The sequence below is a fragment of the Danio rerio genome, chromosome 6 (assembly GCF_052040795.2).
Source record: "Danio rerio strain M-AB ecotype USA chromosome 6, GRCz13ab, whole genome shotgun sequence".
NCBI classification, from domain to species: domain Eukaryota; kingdom Metazoa; phylum Chordata; class Actinopteri; order Cypriniformes; family Danionidae; genus Danio; species Danio rerio.
The window spans coordinates 40,314,253-40,330,143 of NC_141026.1; the positions used below are offsets into that span (position 1 = coordinate 40,314,253).

At 35.5% G+C, this 15,891-nt stretch overlaps 1 protein-coding gene across 6 annotated transcripts in view; it reads right to left on the reverse strand.

The window, feature by feature from the left end:
• gabrg3 (gamma-aminobutyric acid type A receptor subunit gamma3) overlaps positions 1–15,891 on the reverse strand; it is a 234,166-nt gene that overhangs the window by 18,341 nt on the left and 199,934 nt on the right. For all 6 annotated transcript variants that reach the window (XM_087257620.1, XM_087257622.1, XM_087257624.1 and 3 more), the window contains one exon: positions 3,843–3,980. In XM_087257620.1, the coding sequence (XP_087113746.1) occupies positions 3,843–3,980 (138 nt within the window). The remainder of the gene's footprint in view (positions 1–3,842; positions 3,981–15,891) is intronic.

The window sequence follows — 15,891 nt, forward strand, 5'->3', positions numbered from 1 at the left end:
TAGCAAAAATGCCATTATTCATATGCAAATGCTTCCAATTGAACTTATCCTAGAGTTATGCTGTTAAAAATGTATCATATTGCAAAGTTTTAAGTCTCACAGGTGAAATATATAATGTATAAAATGGCCTTGCTTCTTTTGTGAACTTTTGTACAACGGTTTTCTAAATGCCTAAACAAAGCCTTTCATTTTTCATTGTAGCCAATTTTTCAATGTTTTCATCATGCAGTGATAAAAATGTAATTTTGTAAACTGTGTCTTAAATGATAGAGATGAAAAAAAAAAAATAGATTATACTTTTGATCCTTAAAATGATTTGTAATATGCAGACTTTTTTTCATGCACTGATATATAGTAAAGTTACAACATGCCCAAGCTGTCTTCCCAGAGTTTGAATTCTTGTTGTTATGGGGAAGCTACTATTTGTAATATTCATTTGTTGATATTTGTATCTTGTAAGAAGTCTCCTGTTACTTTACACCCCAAAAAACTTTAACAGAGCTTGACACAATTTTTACTTTACACAACTCACAGTCCTTAATATGAGTTACTAAGGCCTGAGAAAATGTAATACAGGAATCCTTTAACTGAAGTGATATTTTAAATATTTCTTATTCAATCCTGTGGGCTCGTTTTCAATATAATTATTTGGCTGTCAATATAATTAAGATACCCAAGAGATTATGTTATGTACTTTAAAACCATTATGAAACAGAGGCCATGTGTATCTGCTGGAAAATACAATACTGTGTAAATAAACTAGGGCATAATGAAATATTTAAATGTAGTTGCTTGAATAAATATGTCAAAGCAAGTTTAGCATAACTTCATAATGTTGTTTAAAAGTGATCTTGTATTTATACTGTGTTGTTTTGGAGTTCCTGGGTTACAAATATTTAGTATAGAATACAGTTCTAGTCCCAAAAGAAGCATTTATATAAGACATCTAGAGTCAGGCACATTTAAAGATGTCTGATACATATTTTTGAAATGTTAACATTTTGCTATATATTTTTTAAAGAAAATTCTTTTGTTCACTAAGGCTTTATTTATTAATTTGATCAAATATTACAATTATGTGACTTCTTAAAACAAAAACATTAACAAATATTGATATTTCAAAAATGCACAAAGTCAGTAAAGACTATTACAATGTTACAGAAGATTTTAATCACATTTAAACATGAATACTGCCTTACTGATAATAAACAATACTGACATTACAATGCATGACTAGATTATTATACTTTATTACTATACTAATAATGTTAAGCACAAAATTTCCTTAGATCGAAATCATCATATTAAAATAGTTGCTGGATTTTGTAATTTCTGAAAGATAAATTAAGAATTACTAAAAAAACTGTAATCCCTAAATAATTGCTAAAATGTTTTTTACGACGAAAAATGACGAAATGTCATTAAAACTCCAAGTGATTTTACAAGAAAGAAGTTAAAAGCCTACAAGACGCCAACAATTTTGTTCTGTGTGGTCATGTGCAAGAAATAATACATTCAAAAACTATGTATTGCTAACAACTGAGGTTCTGCCGAGCCAAAGACACAGAAAGAAGATGGAGCTGTACAAGGCATGGGTAATCACCAACAAGCAAAACAACTGCATTTTGACAACGAACTCCACCTGTTCGGCAGGGTATGTGAACTTACATGTTTACATTTCATTCTAAGCATTCAATGTCCGCAGTTTATTTCACCATATTTACATGTAACTTTTTTTGCTGAAATCATTGCTGCAAACAATAATAAGTAATTTGTATGATTTAGCATAGCGTGAACTGTTATCAAATGAAAACTGCAGAGTCGAGCATTTTTAATTAGGTCCTCACCCCATTCAGCCCTTATGATGGCTGTTAGCTGAAGACGTCTGCGGTTGGCATTAAAAGCAGTGTGGTGTACGGTAAAATTAAATTTTTGTATTTTAATGTTCTCTGTTTGCTATTGCAATCTGTCTTTTTTTTGTAACTGGTATGCACGGTTGATCCCGTGTGACGTCATGTGGGACAAAGGTTGGTAATTTCCCTATCGGTCAGATGTCAAAATTAGGTCGATATCTTTAAACCGATAGATTATGTTATTGTACAAAACTGCCTGCCTCGCACATACATGGGTCAAACTTGTTTAGACTTGTCCAGTGCACTATAACGGAACTTTCCTCACATTGTTTATTTCTTCAAAGTCCGTTCTCTCTTTATGTGGTATTGCTCGGCGTTAATAACTCAGTAAGCAACCATATTAATTGTCATTGTAGATATGTTTGATAGTGTGTCATTGTGTATTTTTGTTTAAATCGGCTCAGAAAAAATATTCCATGTGTAAACATTATAGCAGCGATGCACACATGCTAAACAACTGAATGGGTTGTTTGTAATCGAATATGATTACTTGTTATTATCACCGCGTTGCTTGCCATGTGCCATTGATGTGCCTATCAGCACACACAAACATAGTGAGCTGACAGCCTTCACAGCACCCCAAACAGCAGCAAGGGGAGATGAACGGCAGTCACTGAATCCAGCATAGGTGTTCTCAACCATCCACCACATTCTGTCTTTATATTATGCACTGTTTGTCATAAAGTCATCTGTGCTTAATGCTTTTAATATTTTCTAGCAAAATATGACTCTACATCAGTTTATCATAAACCTTTCATTGATCCTTTTTCCCTCAATTGACAGCAAGAACGAACATAGAACCGTTGTCTGATTGACAAGCAGCAGCTACATGTGTTTAAAAGAATTTAAAACGACAAATGGGATGAATTTAGGCTGCATTTTCAACAGTAATACTATCTGTATTTAGCTTTTTGCTTGTACAGTGCCTTTGAACCAGTGTTGCCAACTATTTTCAATGAAAAGGCGCTAAGCTCTGCCCGAAAAGTCGCTAAATGACGATAGATTACGTCATACGTCAATTTGCATATTACTGACATCATCACGTTCTACCGTTTCTGTTTAACAGCCTATAGTTAATATTAAAGAGGTATTTAGGTTTGCACTACGCTTTATGTAAGCATGTCAGCTTTCTAAATTTATTGCTGTTTGAGTACAGTCTTTTAGATGTAATAAACTCAGTCAACTTCCGAAACTGTCACTAAAATATCTGTGATTGTGAACATGAAAAGAATAAATGGTCAAATTAAATTGTTAAAATAAAAGAGAAGCCGATCGATTTGACTGAAAATATACCTCACACTCCCGGTGCTAAATCATTTGCCGTCGGTACGCATAGGACTAATCTGTGCTCAGGCTGCAGGTGGGAGAGGCTGCTGTATGAGGACTGGGCCGCCTGTCAGTGCTCTGAGCTGGGGGAGGGGCAGACGGCATCACCCGCAGCTCGTTGAGAAGAGTAGGGACGGTACAGTATGGACACATGAGAGTCTATAAAAATCTCCAGTAACACCCAAAAAGTCGATAGATTTGTTGCTAGTCGCTTTTTTGAAAATTTGTTGCTTAGGGGGTCTAAAAAGTCAGTAAATATAGCGACAAAGTTGCTAAGTTGGCAACTGAAAAAGTTGCTCTGAACTGTTGAAACACCTCTCAAAACGCTGTTTCAGATATTACATATTTGTACATTACTGTAACACGTTTTATTCAACAAAATTTAAGCTGGTTTTGATTTTTAGTTCTTTTATTTTTATTTTACTTGTTCGTTATTTAAATCCCATTTTGTTATTTAACCTATTAGCTTATTTTTATGTAACAGTCAAGTTGCGTGTTAATTTGCTATGTGAGAAAAAAAAAAAATTATATTTTGACATGTCTTTATATAAACCTGCTCAACAAATAAATCAGAAAACAAATGATAAAGCAGAAAACAAAGACCTGCGGTCGTCTTGATAACATCAGTGGTGTTCCTCAGGCCCATGAAGTCAAACTGGTAAAGCCTCCACGACTTCTGATCGGCCGCCTGCACCGAGTTCCTCCTCCACTTGTAAATCATTTCATCTCGTGGGTATCCATCTGTAATTACACAGAGCATAAGCCAGTGACCCATAGCGCCCCCTTCACTTGTGATGGATGCCCGAGTGCAGCTCAGTGTCAGGCATTGAACTGCAGCATTCGTCTGTAGCCCAGAGCATGCTAATAAAACGCACATCACCGGCACAAGAAAGGCAAAGGCAGAGAGAGAGGACAAGTAAATGAGAAGTTTGGTTCGATTATACACAGCATCCATCTTGATAGATGCCCAAGCTTGAGATGTGTGTTTCTCACGTACAACCTGTGGCCTGGAAAAAGAGAGAGATTTGAAACAGTATGGTCTGTTCCTTAGGCTCAAGAACTTTAATCTTACAAATGATGGCTGCATCAATGATATACATTTCATAAGTATGGTTAAGTGGATGACATTTCAAGTCCAATTCTGCCTTAAAGAAATAGCTTGCTGAATTTTTTTTTTTTGCAGAATCCTTGAATGATATTCTTCCAGAAAATGATAAAAATAAAATAAATTGATCTATGTGATAAAATAAAATGATACATCAGTCTACTGAAGCCGTACACTATTTTATTTTATAGTTTATTACAGGAATACACAGGAGGATGATAATTTACGACCAGACAAAGAACAAACTGAACACAGGAGCTTAAATGGATCTGAGTGAACAGATTGCTTAAAAGGCTGAAACACAGATGAAACTAATAAACATTACAAACAGTAGGAAAATGGAACAAAGTATTGACATGATCAAAACAGAACTCACATGGAGCACAGCATATAGGGAAATCACATGACACAAACACAAGAACCTGATACTTGTGGACATTTTATCCCAGTAAATTAAAAAATTTTGCTGAATATATCTATGTTTTTGCTGAATATATGTCCAATATGTTATTCTTCAACACAGCATGGGTGATGGGTGTTAAATGGATAATTTACCTCAAATTAAATTGTGTGATTTACTTACAATTGTATTTATTACACATATTTTCAAAAAAGAAGGTATTTTCACTAAGGAAGATATTTAAAAAAAAATGCTGTGGTCGAATTGACATGTGGCTACATTTTTTTGTCTAAAATGATCATAAATAATATATAAAAATAATAAATACAAATGAATAAACTCACGAACAAACAAACAATCAAACAAATGAATAAGTAAATGATTGAACTAATGAACATTTTTAAATACCATTTGATTTTGAGGGAACTGAATGCATTGTGAAGAGTCAATTTATTTTATTCTGAGTTGAATATTTAATCCAACCGATTCACTAGAACTCATACAAAGCTCAGTTGCAAAACTCAAAAGAAGCGTGCCATTTTTGACTAAACTGTCCAGTATAATGTTACTACTCCATTTAGAAAATTTGGTGTAAATTTAGCCACTGTGCCATAAACATTTGTTGGAAATCCATTAAGTTTACAATTCCATTATTTGTTACCAGCAAGAGTAATAGCAAGTATGCATGCTATAGGGTTAAAGAAAATGAAAAAGTACTTTCTTAATTGGCAAAGAAAAAAAGAAAAAAACTTCTTGTCCTCACACTGGGTAAATCCCGTCGCGCCATGCTTGTGAACTGTGAGAAATAATTAGCAGTGTATTGTATAGAGTTTATAAATTCTTGGCTCAATCAGCCATAAAGGGGTTGCAAAGGATCAGCAAAACGGTTTAAATTAAAACTCTGTGTGTACAAAAAAATAGATGCTGCCTCCAAAGATGCATTTTAGAAAGGTTTCTTTCTTATTTATTTATTAAAAGTGTGGAATACTCTTAATGTTGTGAGTAACAAAATAATTGTGATTAATAGACTTTTCTGTGATTAAGATTTTTTTTAATTGTGATAAGACTTTTTTAACCCAAGTTTTTTGCCCATCACTAATCTGATTGGCTGATAGCCGTGCGATTTTCTACAAATAACCGCACTCGTACTGCCTATTCACCCTTCACTCTTGTCTATAATTACAGCAACAAGCAGAGTACACTCTACAGTGTGACAAATTTTTCCACTGTTGGACAACATAATTTACTTTTGAGGCTTTTTAGGTCTCTAGATCTTTGTTTAGATTGGAAATAGGCAGTTTATTTATAAGGATAGTGCCTGTTTTAAAATATATTTAATTTTAGAGCATTGGATTCAGTGCATCGGGCGCCATCAACCAGTCTGAGAAGACCAAAGAATGTGATGGTTAACCAAGACTGCATGATAAGTCCTTGGAGAATAACAACATTTTCTCAATATACATTTCAAACTACAGCTGAACAAATCATTATAAATCAGGTAAGTGACATTCTGAGTTGATCTCTCATTTGAATTTGTAGTGCTGCATTTATACCTTAGAAACTGGTAGTGTTTGATTTGCTCTGTCTTCTTTGGGGATTAATTATTGTGAAATCCCGACTGCAACAGAGAAATTCTAGGAAATCTCTGTAGATTATCTGATGGATGGCATTTCACACCGTTCAACCTTATAATCTTAAGATGTGAGCAAACATTACCTGTTTTGTCATCACTTTAGACATTACACTAGAGAATCATTCCAATACTAACTCTAGAGTAACGTTTGTGAACTGGCAACAGTTTCTGCTGTTCTGATGTCAGCTGCAGATGTGAATGAATAACGGAGAAAAGTAGTTTCTCGTACAAAAGGATTTTTTAAACTCTCCGAGTTAATTTTCTTTTTTATACATACAATTATGCAGTCGAACTGTTGTAAAAATGCAAAATCTCGTAGCAGTGCGATATGGCTGTATATCGGCACTGGTGGGACACTAAGTCACTCTGAGCCAATGGTGAGCCATATCGCACAGCTACTTGTGTGACTATTATATATGCTAAGTTATTACTGGTAAAACTGATAGCAATAAACAAAATCTTCATCTTTATATAAGTATATTAGAATGCTTCCTCAATTATTGTGTGCTGAAAATCCATCTATTAATCATTGTACTTAAATCAAATATTTAAATATAACACAATAGATACCAGTTCTGCGCGATATTAGTCCTGGTGAATATGAGTGACTTCTTTCTAAAACAGTAAAATCACCTGCTTCGCTTTCAGTCATATTGTTGTACAGTTTGTTCCTCAGATTCTATAAAAATAACCAGCTGTATCCACACGTCTTCTCTCTTTAAATCATATTGAGTTCATTATGTGGAAGAGAAGATCTCTTAATGTTTCCTTTGATAATTACCCTGCACGGTCAGTGTCAGATACATTCCTGCTCCATTTCATCCAAACAGTTGCCCTGCCACCCCCCGTCTCTGTCTGGCCCATTTGAATTGTTCTCGCTTCATTATTGTATAACCCTTTGGTCATGATGGGCTAAAAGGTACAAGCAAATTCCACTTAATCAGAGGAAAAAATAGCCATTGCCATAGGAACCAGAACAGCATCCGTTGGCTTCAGCGAGGTGAAGAAAGCGGCGCTGATGAATCACAGCATGTAAGAGGGAAGAACGGACAGCGGGAGGAAGACTAGGTGATTTAAACCTAATAGTGTGTGTGTGGAGAACGCTTCGCTAGCACAACAAATAACTTTGTAATTTCATCATTCATCAACAAAGGAGGTTACTATTGATTTGTGGAGGACTAAATGCGAGCCATACATTTCAGTTTATACATCCTGCCTCTGTCCACCACGCTGGCTGAGGATGTCATGGTCAGGTGGGCAAAAAAGATTTATGGCTTATCTGATCACCTCTAGCAATACCATCAAATAAGAAAGAAAGAAAATTGATCTTAGTTGAAAATTGTGTGATTTTGCTCACAGAAAAACAGTTTTTTTTCATGAGGACGTGTTAAACTCAGTTCTTTTTTATGTTTTCTGCTGCTTAAATGTTTAAATCGACAAAACTTATCATCAAGGCAACTGCTGCACTCATTTGACCATAAAATGTTTATTATTATGTGCTAAAAAAGTGGCTTATATGTTCTTAAATGCACATACAGTAAAACCAAAGTCACACAGAGATAAGTTTTTTTTAAATATTAAATTGTGATCCGAGCCACTGAGATGTTGAAAACTCCAGATGGCGTCAAGTATCCAAGTGGTTGTCAGTATCCTTGTAAACGTAGTCGGTAAAGCCTTAAGTAAGGAATCATAATTCGACAACCGGGCCAATGAATTAGTAAGAGATAATCAAGGAATTGCCATTCGTTAAAGGATTCTAAAAGCATGACATGGAGGCAAAGAACCTCCATAAAGTGTATTGAAAATCCTTTAACACACAGTGAAACATTGATCAACCTGCCTGTTCTGTGATTATTTGCAAAGTTATAAAAAAGGTCAAACTTTTTACTCTTTCCAGCACAGTATTTGACCGATTTCCCATCTGTTATGACATGTTAGATCTCCAGGACCTGCTTTGAATCAGTCACTGGCTGACAGAGAGGGAGCTTGCACATGTGTGTGTGTGTGTGTGTGTGTGTGTGTGTGTGTATGTGCGGGCATATCTAATAGCTCAAAGAAATGTGTTAGCTATTTGTTTACAAAATATTTTGAGCATATTGTATTAGTGAGTTGGTTCATCTTTATCAGCTTTGTGGTCAAGCAGATGTCCTTGTGGACACACATAATTATCTAGGGGTTGTTACTGACAATATTTTGATATTTCAACCTAACACCCAGGCTGTCTGTAAAAAAGTCCAACAAAGACTGTTTTTTTCTGAGGAAACTTAGATCATTTCAGGTTTGTACCTCTATGATTACATTGTTTTATAAACAATTTATTGAATCTGTTATATCTTTTTGCATTGTAGCTTGGTACGGTAATCTGAGTGTGTCAAACAAGAACAGGTTGAATAGCCTGCTAAAGTTGGCAGGCAAGATCTTGGTTTTAACCAAACTAGTCCAATATACCGTACTGGTGTTTTAAAGAAAGCTCAGGGTATTCTATGCACCCAGGATCACCTGTTGTACTCTGTGTTTCAGCTGTTGCCATCAGGATGTCATTTTAGAGTTCCTATTTGCAGGACAAATAGAGTTCGAAATTCTTTTATAATGGTGGACATTAGGTGATTAAATGAGTCCAGGGAGGAGGGAGATGTACCTACAATGTGATGTATTGTATGTTGTGGGGTACTATTTTATTAATGTGTACATGGAACTTTGCCTGTGTTACCTTGCCAAAGTCTAAAGCGCATGACGCAAAAGCATTACGGGCACGTCCGTATCCACTTTTGCTTTTTTAAGGATGGAAACTCTTAATGAGTTATGGGTGTGTTTTGAGTTTACATGCATTAAACTAATCAGTCTCATCTCCCATTCCCTTTAGGAGTCAGTTGTGTCATGCCATGGCGCATTTGCTATTTACATGGTGGACTTTGTAAGTGGAAAAACTGAATGCTTCACTAGCGAGAAATCAGTTAAACAGGATAAAGAATGAACATCCTCCATTTGAGGATCCAACAACTGAGTTATATCCAAACACACTTCCTATTTCTATGGCTCATATTGTGATGCCAAATCCCGACAGGTTGACAAATCTAAACTAGTTTTTTCATTCATTCATTCATTAATTCATTCAAATAAAAATTCTTTTCGGCTTAGTCCCTTTATTCATCAGGGGTCGCCACAGCGGAATGAACCGCCAACTTATCCAGCATATGTTTTACGCAGCAGATGCCCTTCCAGCTGCAACCCATCACTGAGAAACATCTATACACTCTCATTCACACACATACATTACGGACAATTTTAGCGTACCCAATTCACCTGTACTGCATTACTTTAGACTTTAGGGGAAACTGGAGCACCTGGAGGAAACCCAAGCCAACACAGAGAGAACATGTAAACTCTACACAGAAATGCCAACTGACCCAGCCAAGGCTCGAACCAGCAACCTTTTTGTTGTGAGTTGATACTTTTGAAAGGGCTACTTTTACTCATACTTTAAGTAATGTTTACTACAGATACTTTTACTCTACTTGCACTACATTTTTAGGCAAGTAATGGTATGATTGACACAACTGGTATTAAGCAATGTGTGCACGTTTTGGACCCCCTAGGCACATAACTAACACGCTCTGCACTGGACATTAGACCAGCTATTTCAGTTTTTCAAAAAAGCAACATGCTTACAATCCGCCTTAATATACCTCCTTTTTAGACCAGAACACCCATGAGCGCACAAAGTGGCGCAAATGGATTTCCTGTTAAAACAACGTGGCGCAAAACGTGAAAATTACAGTTGCCCTAGTGTAAAAATAGCAACAAATTGCTCCAAATACATCTTGCACCTTATTGCGCTGGGTATATGATAGGGTCCTTAGTATCAAATTCCAGTATTGCAAGTTCTGTCCACACATGACATGCGTTTTCAGATTTTTATCACAACACTAATACCCTCAGTGCAGAGTTGGCAGATTGGCTTTGTGCCTGCTGAGATTGGAAGTCAAAGAGCAATCAGATCCATATTTAATGGACACTACTTCAACCATTCAAGAGTCAATGTATTATGTTTTTTTTATTATATATATAAACATATATAAAAAAATAAAATAAGATGCTATATATCACATGACAGCATTAAATACTGGTGGCGTTAGTTCCATATTTAAAACAAAAAATGTATTCCCCTTTCTATTTCTATATTCAAAAGTTTGCAGTTGCAATTGTGTAATGTCATTGTGCAACTATTATAAACAGCTACTTTTAATGTGGAAGACTTATTTTGTGTTGATTTTAATAATTTTTGATTAACATTTAGGGATTACACATTTGATCTCTGTTGAAAATAGAAGTAAATAAAGCTCCAAATAAAATTTGAATAAGATCAGCATGAGCTCTACTTTTGTGTTATTTGATATGCAAGTAAAGGGGGAAGAGAAATACAGCAATGAAAATAATCTTGAGCGACACCATTGATACAGAGATGTAGGGAATCATCTAGCAGAGTGCAGCTTTATATCTCACAGACAAAAGCAGAGCGGATAAATTCTTTAGTCACACATTTTTAAAGGCGATTGCAAAAATCATCTCCTCCTCACTCAATAAGCAGGAGAGTTAGCACACAACATTAGCAGGAATCTGCACAGGCACAAAGTCACATTCAGACCAGCCGAGACATGGGTAAAACAATGGCTTTAGTCAAGGACAGTGTGACTGATCTGGCCTTAAGTACTGAGGGAGAAAATGAATATGATGGTTATTGAGGATGAATGGCTAGGGAGTGTTTTAGATCTGCTGAAAGAGGGTGTCTCAGACGGGTTTCAGTGTCGCTGTGGGCCACGCAAAGGACACAAGAAGAGATGCAAAAATAAGCACAGGCTGAGAAAAACTATGAAAAGTGTAAACATTCAAAAAAAGGAAAGAATGAATGCTTTGAGGGCATAGACAACTGATCACAACCCACACAGTTCAAACCTTTACAAGAACCAAAGGCTCCTGTGCTCAACAGAACTGAAGCAAACGAATCAGAAAAAGAAGCCGGCTGACTGAATATCAGGTCGGCTGCAGGGACAATAGTGCTTATATTTATAAACATACATATTTTCCACGATACAATATTACACCAGTAGGTTGTGACAAGTGTCTGTCTTAAAGATTTATGCAAGGATCGAGTTATGTATGTGCATGTGTTAATGTGGGAGTATATGCAAGGTTCGAGTTTATATGTATGTGGGTGTATGCATGGATCAAGTGTATATGTATATGCACAAGCTTCATGCATGTTTTGAACATAGTATAGGTTTATATGCAAGTAATTTACAGGTGTATATGCACCTGTTGATAAGCAAAGTTTGATTTAACAACGCCTCATAGTCATCTGTGTTTGCTTCATTGACTTCTCTTCTGACATAGCTGGTTTTGGTGTCAGGAAGGTTGGCTTAAACTTTTATGATGCCTCAATGTTTTATCGGGTGGAACAGATTTAATGTGTTCCAGCTGTTAGTCAGCTCCACTCTCTGCACATTTTGCAGAGCACCGAAACTATAAGATTATCGGAACTTAAAAAGCCAAACTACTTCCACACCTCTGCATTAGTCTTTCCTCTCTCATCAACTCTCATCTACATTCTTACTTGTGGAAACTTGTTTATTCACATCTGTTTTCAGGGCTCTCATTTTGTAGCTAAAACTTTCTGCGTTGGAGTGAACTGCCGAGCGCTGGATGTATGTGACCACGCAAGTGACATAACGCTCTTTCTGACCACCGAGCACTGAAAGTCATTCAGTGACAAATGATACAATGTATAAGATCTTATTTATAAAAAATATATATATATGCAAATTTATATCAAAATACAGGAAATGGGTGTAAAAATCATATCACCGTTATTGAAAAAAAATCTACTGCAATATATATTTGATATCGAATTATTGTCCAGCTCTAAGTTCACCAATAATTAATTTTTAAAAAAAAATTCTGTATATATAATTTTATATTTTTAATTGCATCTTTTTTTACCTGGCCATCCAATGTATGTACCATGATTGCTGAAAATAAATCTCAAGTCAACGGCACTTTAAGAGCAAAAAAAAAAAAAAAGGGGGGCAAAACTAAACTAATATCACAGACTACCATGAACTAAATTGTTTGTTGAAGCGGTACAGGACAATTTATTAGAAATTATGCATGATTTAGAAAAATATACAATGTACAATGCCTTTCAGGGACTGATTGTATAGGTATACGTATGTTAGGGCTGCATGATACTGGAAAAATCTGATATTGCGATACATATTTTTTTCTGCAATATGTATAGCGGTATGAATATAATTTCACCAGATGATTTGAATAGCCATTTGGAGAGATTGCAATTATTTAGACTGCGGTGATCAGATTTTTTCTATGCAGTGCATTTGCACAAATTGTAATAAATACTGTATGTAAACACAGCAGAGCAAAGATAAAAGGAAAATATCAGTGCTTGATGGTTTCTAACAGTAGTCTAACAGTATTCAGGTACAGAAATTATACAATTAGACGTGAAATAACATGGTCATCATTGTAAAAATTATTTTTAAATAATAATATTTAATAATGTTTTTATCGTTTGGTCTTTAATAAACAATCTAATCCTGAGATGTGGTTATTGCGGATACACACATTGCGATGTCGATGCTCAAACGATCGTGCAGCCCTAGTAGTACGTATATGTTATTTTGACTTTCATTGTTGATAGCTATTGATTTGCTTTTTAAAAATGACCAAACACCACAGTTTCAGATTAATCTCATTTAAACTTCTATTGCAGTAAAATGTTGCTAATTTCTAGTGTATATTAAACCTCACTAAATATCAAACATCCCACAAGAAAAACCTAAATCAGCAGAAAAGAGACTTAGTTAGAGATAAGATATTACTTAACATATAACATATTTAATAACAATTATACTGACCAGCATGTTACTGCCCTGCATTTATAATCAAATGAATCACCTGCCAGTATCATATGTCTATGATATATCTACGTTTCTATGGTATTTTCTTTAAATATGGTGATTCATCCAGCTTTTTAGACAACAGCATTTCTGAGTGAACCATTAATTTAACACATTTACCCCAATTGGTTATTTATAAAAGAATGAAGGCTACATTTTCACACCTGCAGTTATACAGTTGCAGCTTTTTAAAACTGTTTTGTTGATGGATCAAACAATAAAGTAACAAAGTAACAAAGCATCGAGTTCACAATGCAAGTAACTTAAAATTCTTGTTTACTGAACTTCTTAGAAAGAGTAATATCTCCCTCATACTCACAATAAAATGAATTGTCTGGAATAATTAATGACCAACATTTTTGGACATAGTCCTCCCTAAAATTCAAATGTACTAAATGTTTACTCTCCTTCAAATGGTTATAACCCTTTATGGGTTTCTTTTTTCTGTTGAACAGAAAAGAAGGCTGTAAATCTGTAACCATTGACATCTATAGTAGGGAAAAAACAAATACTATGGAAGTCTATGGTTAAATTGATTCATTCATTTTCTTTTTGGCTTAGTCCCTTCATTAATCAGGGGTTGCCATAGCGGAATGAATCGCCAACTTATCCAGCATATGTTTTACACAGAGGATGCCCATCCAGCCGCAACCCAACACTGGGAAACACCCACACATGCTTGCAATTACACACACACTCATACACAGAAGTTTATTAGTATGGGAAAAATACTAGCTCGGCATATACCCTATTTATCTTATTTAAATAACCTGCACTGCATGTCTTTGGATTGTCGGGAAAACCGGAGCACCTGAAGAAAACCCATGCGAACACGAGGAGAACATGCAAACACAGAAATGCCAAGTGGGACAGCAGAGGTTTTGAACCAGCAACCGTTTTGCTGTGAGGCGATCGTGCTCAACATAAGAAAAAAACTCAGGTTTGGAACAAGTGAAGGGAGAGTAAATAATGACAAAATGTACATTTTTTTGGTGAACTTTCCCTTAGTTGGGATTTTAAGGGGACGTAACCAATAACAATGGTCCTAAAATATTTCCTGTTTTACATTTTTATTTTCTATAGCTTCCGAGAATCCAAGAAGGTCCACATAATAATACATAATGTTATGATAGCTGTTTTAATGTTAAGTCATGATTGAATTGCCTCTTGTTATAGTTATGAAACAGTTTGACAACAAGCAGGTAATGTTCATGGGCCAATGACATAGCTACATTGAAATGGTCTATAAGCGGCAGGAAAAGCCAATTTCGAGATAAACAGTTTATATTCATAAAGGAAGGGATGATAATTCAGTTCTAAATCATCATGTTAAATCTTTTTACTCACCCTTATTTGACTGCAAATCTACTGCTAATGTTTATCTGTTTTAAAATATTCAAATGACTTCACACCCGTTACCCTTCCGACTTGCTGTCAGCACTATTATTTTTGTACTCTTGGCTTTGAAAAGCTGATTCATTGAACTGAGGTGAAAAAGAACAGACTCAAAGACTTGCCCAAGGGCGCCAAAAAGCAGCCAGGATCCATGATCTGCAATCCAATGGATGTCTACACAAGACTGAATGCTTCTATTGCTGTTTGGCACTGGACCACCGAACTGCACCATTCACTTTGGATGGTTTAAATAACTCTTGCAGACTTCATCACATCCAGCACCTCTTTAAACACATGAGATTTCTCTCTGGGATTTCAGTTAATGGTACAGCACTTTCCTTCAGCACTTTGTCATGCCCCACCAGACTTGTGAACCCTGCTTATGTAGGTCTTCAGTCAGACTTTGGCTTACATAGGAACTAAGTTTGTGCCAAAAATCTCATTAGATGAGCTTGATTAGGGAATAAAATCTCAATGGTGGTGGCTTATAACTTTTTAAAGACATCAGATGTTCCACACCATTTACCAGGCAATTTACTGTTCAGCACATGCTTCTGTAACTAACATGATAAAAAAGTTCAGTAAAGATTTAAAAAAATAAGTTTGACTTATTAGACATGGCAGTGAATGTAGGCATTAGTTTATTATTATTTTTTTATGTGGTAGGGAAGTAGTTGAACACAATCCTTTTATTTTAAACTGAGTTGCATATTTACATTTCAACACATTCAAAAGTTAAAATTGCTTATTTTTACACACAACAATGTTTTCAGGTTTTCTGTATGTCTGCTAAACATTTTTTCTTTTTAATTCATTGGAATACATAACTTGGTTCAAGCACTCACACACCCAGTCAATGACAAGTCCCAAAGATGTTCACTTGCTATGGAAAAAATGTCGGCATAGGATATTATGGGCCCTATCATACACCCGGCGAAATAAGGCGCAAGATGTGTTTGGCGCTATGTGTTGCTATTTTCAGACCAGCACAAACCTAATTTTCCCATTTTGCGCCACTTTGTTTAAATAGCAATTCCATTTGCTCGGCTGTGTGGACTCATGGGTGTTGCAGTCTAGAATGGAGGTGTCTTAAGGCGCGTCGTTGGTGTGTTGCTATTTTGAGAAACTAAAATAGACTGCACAAT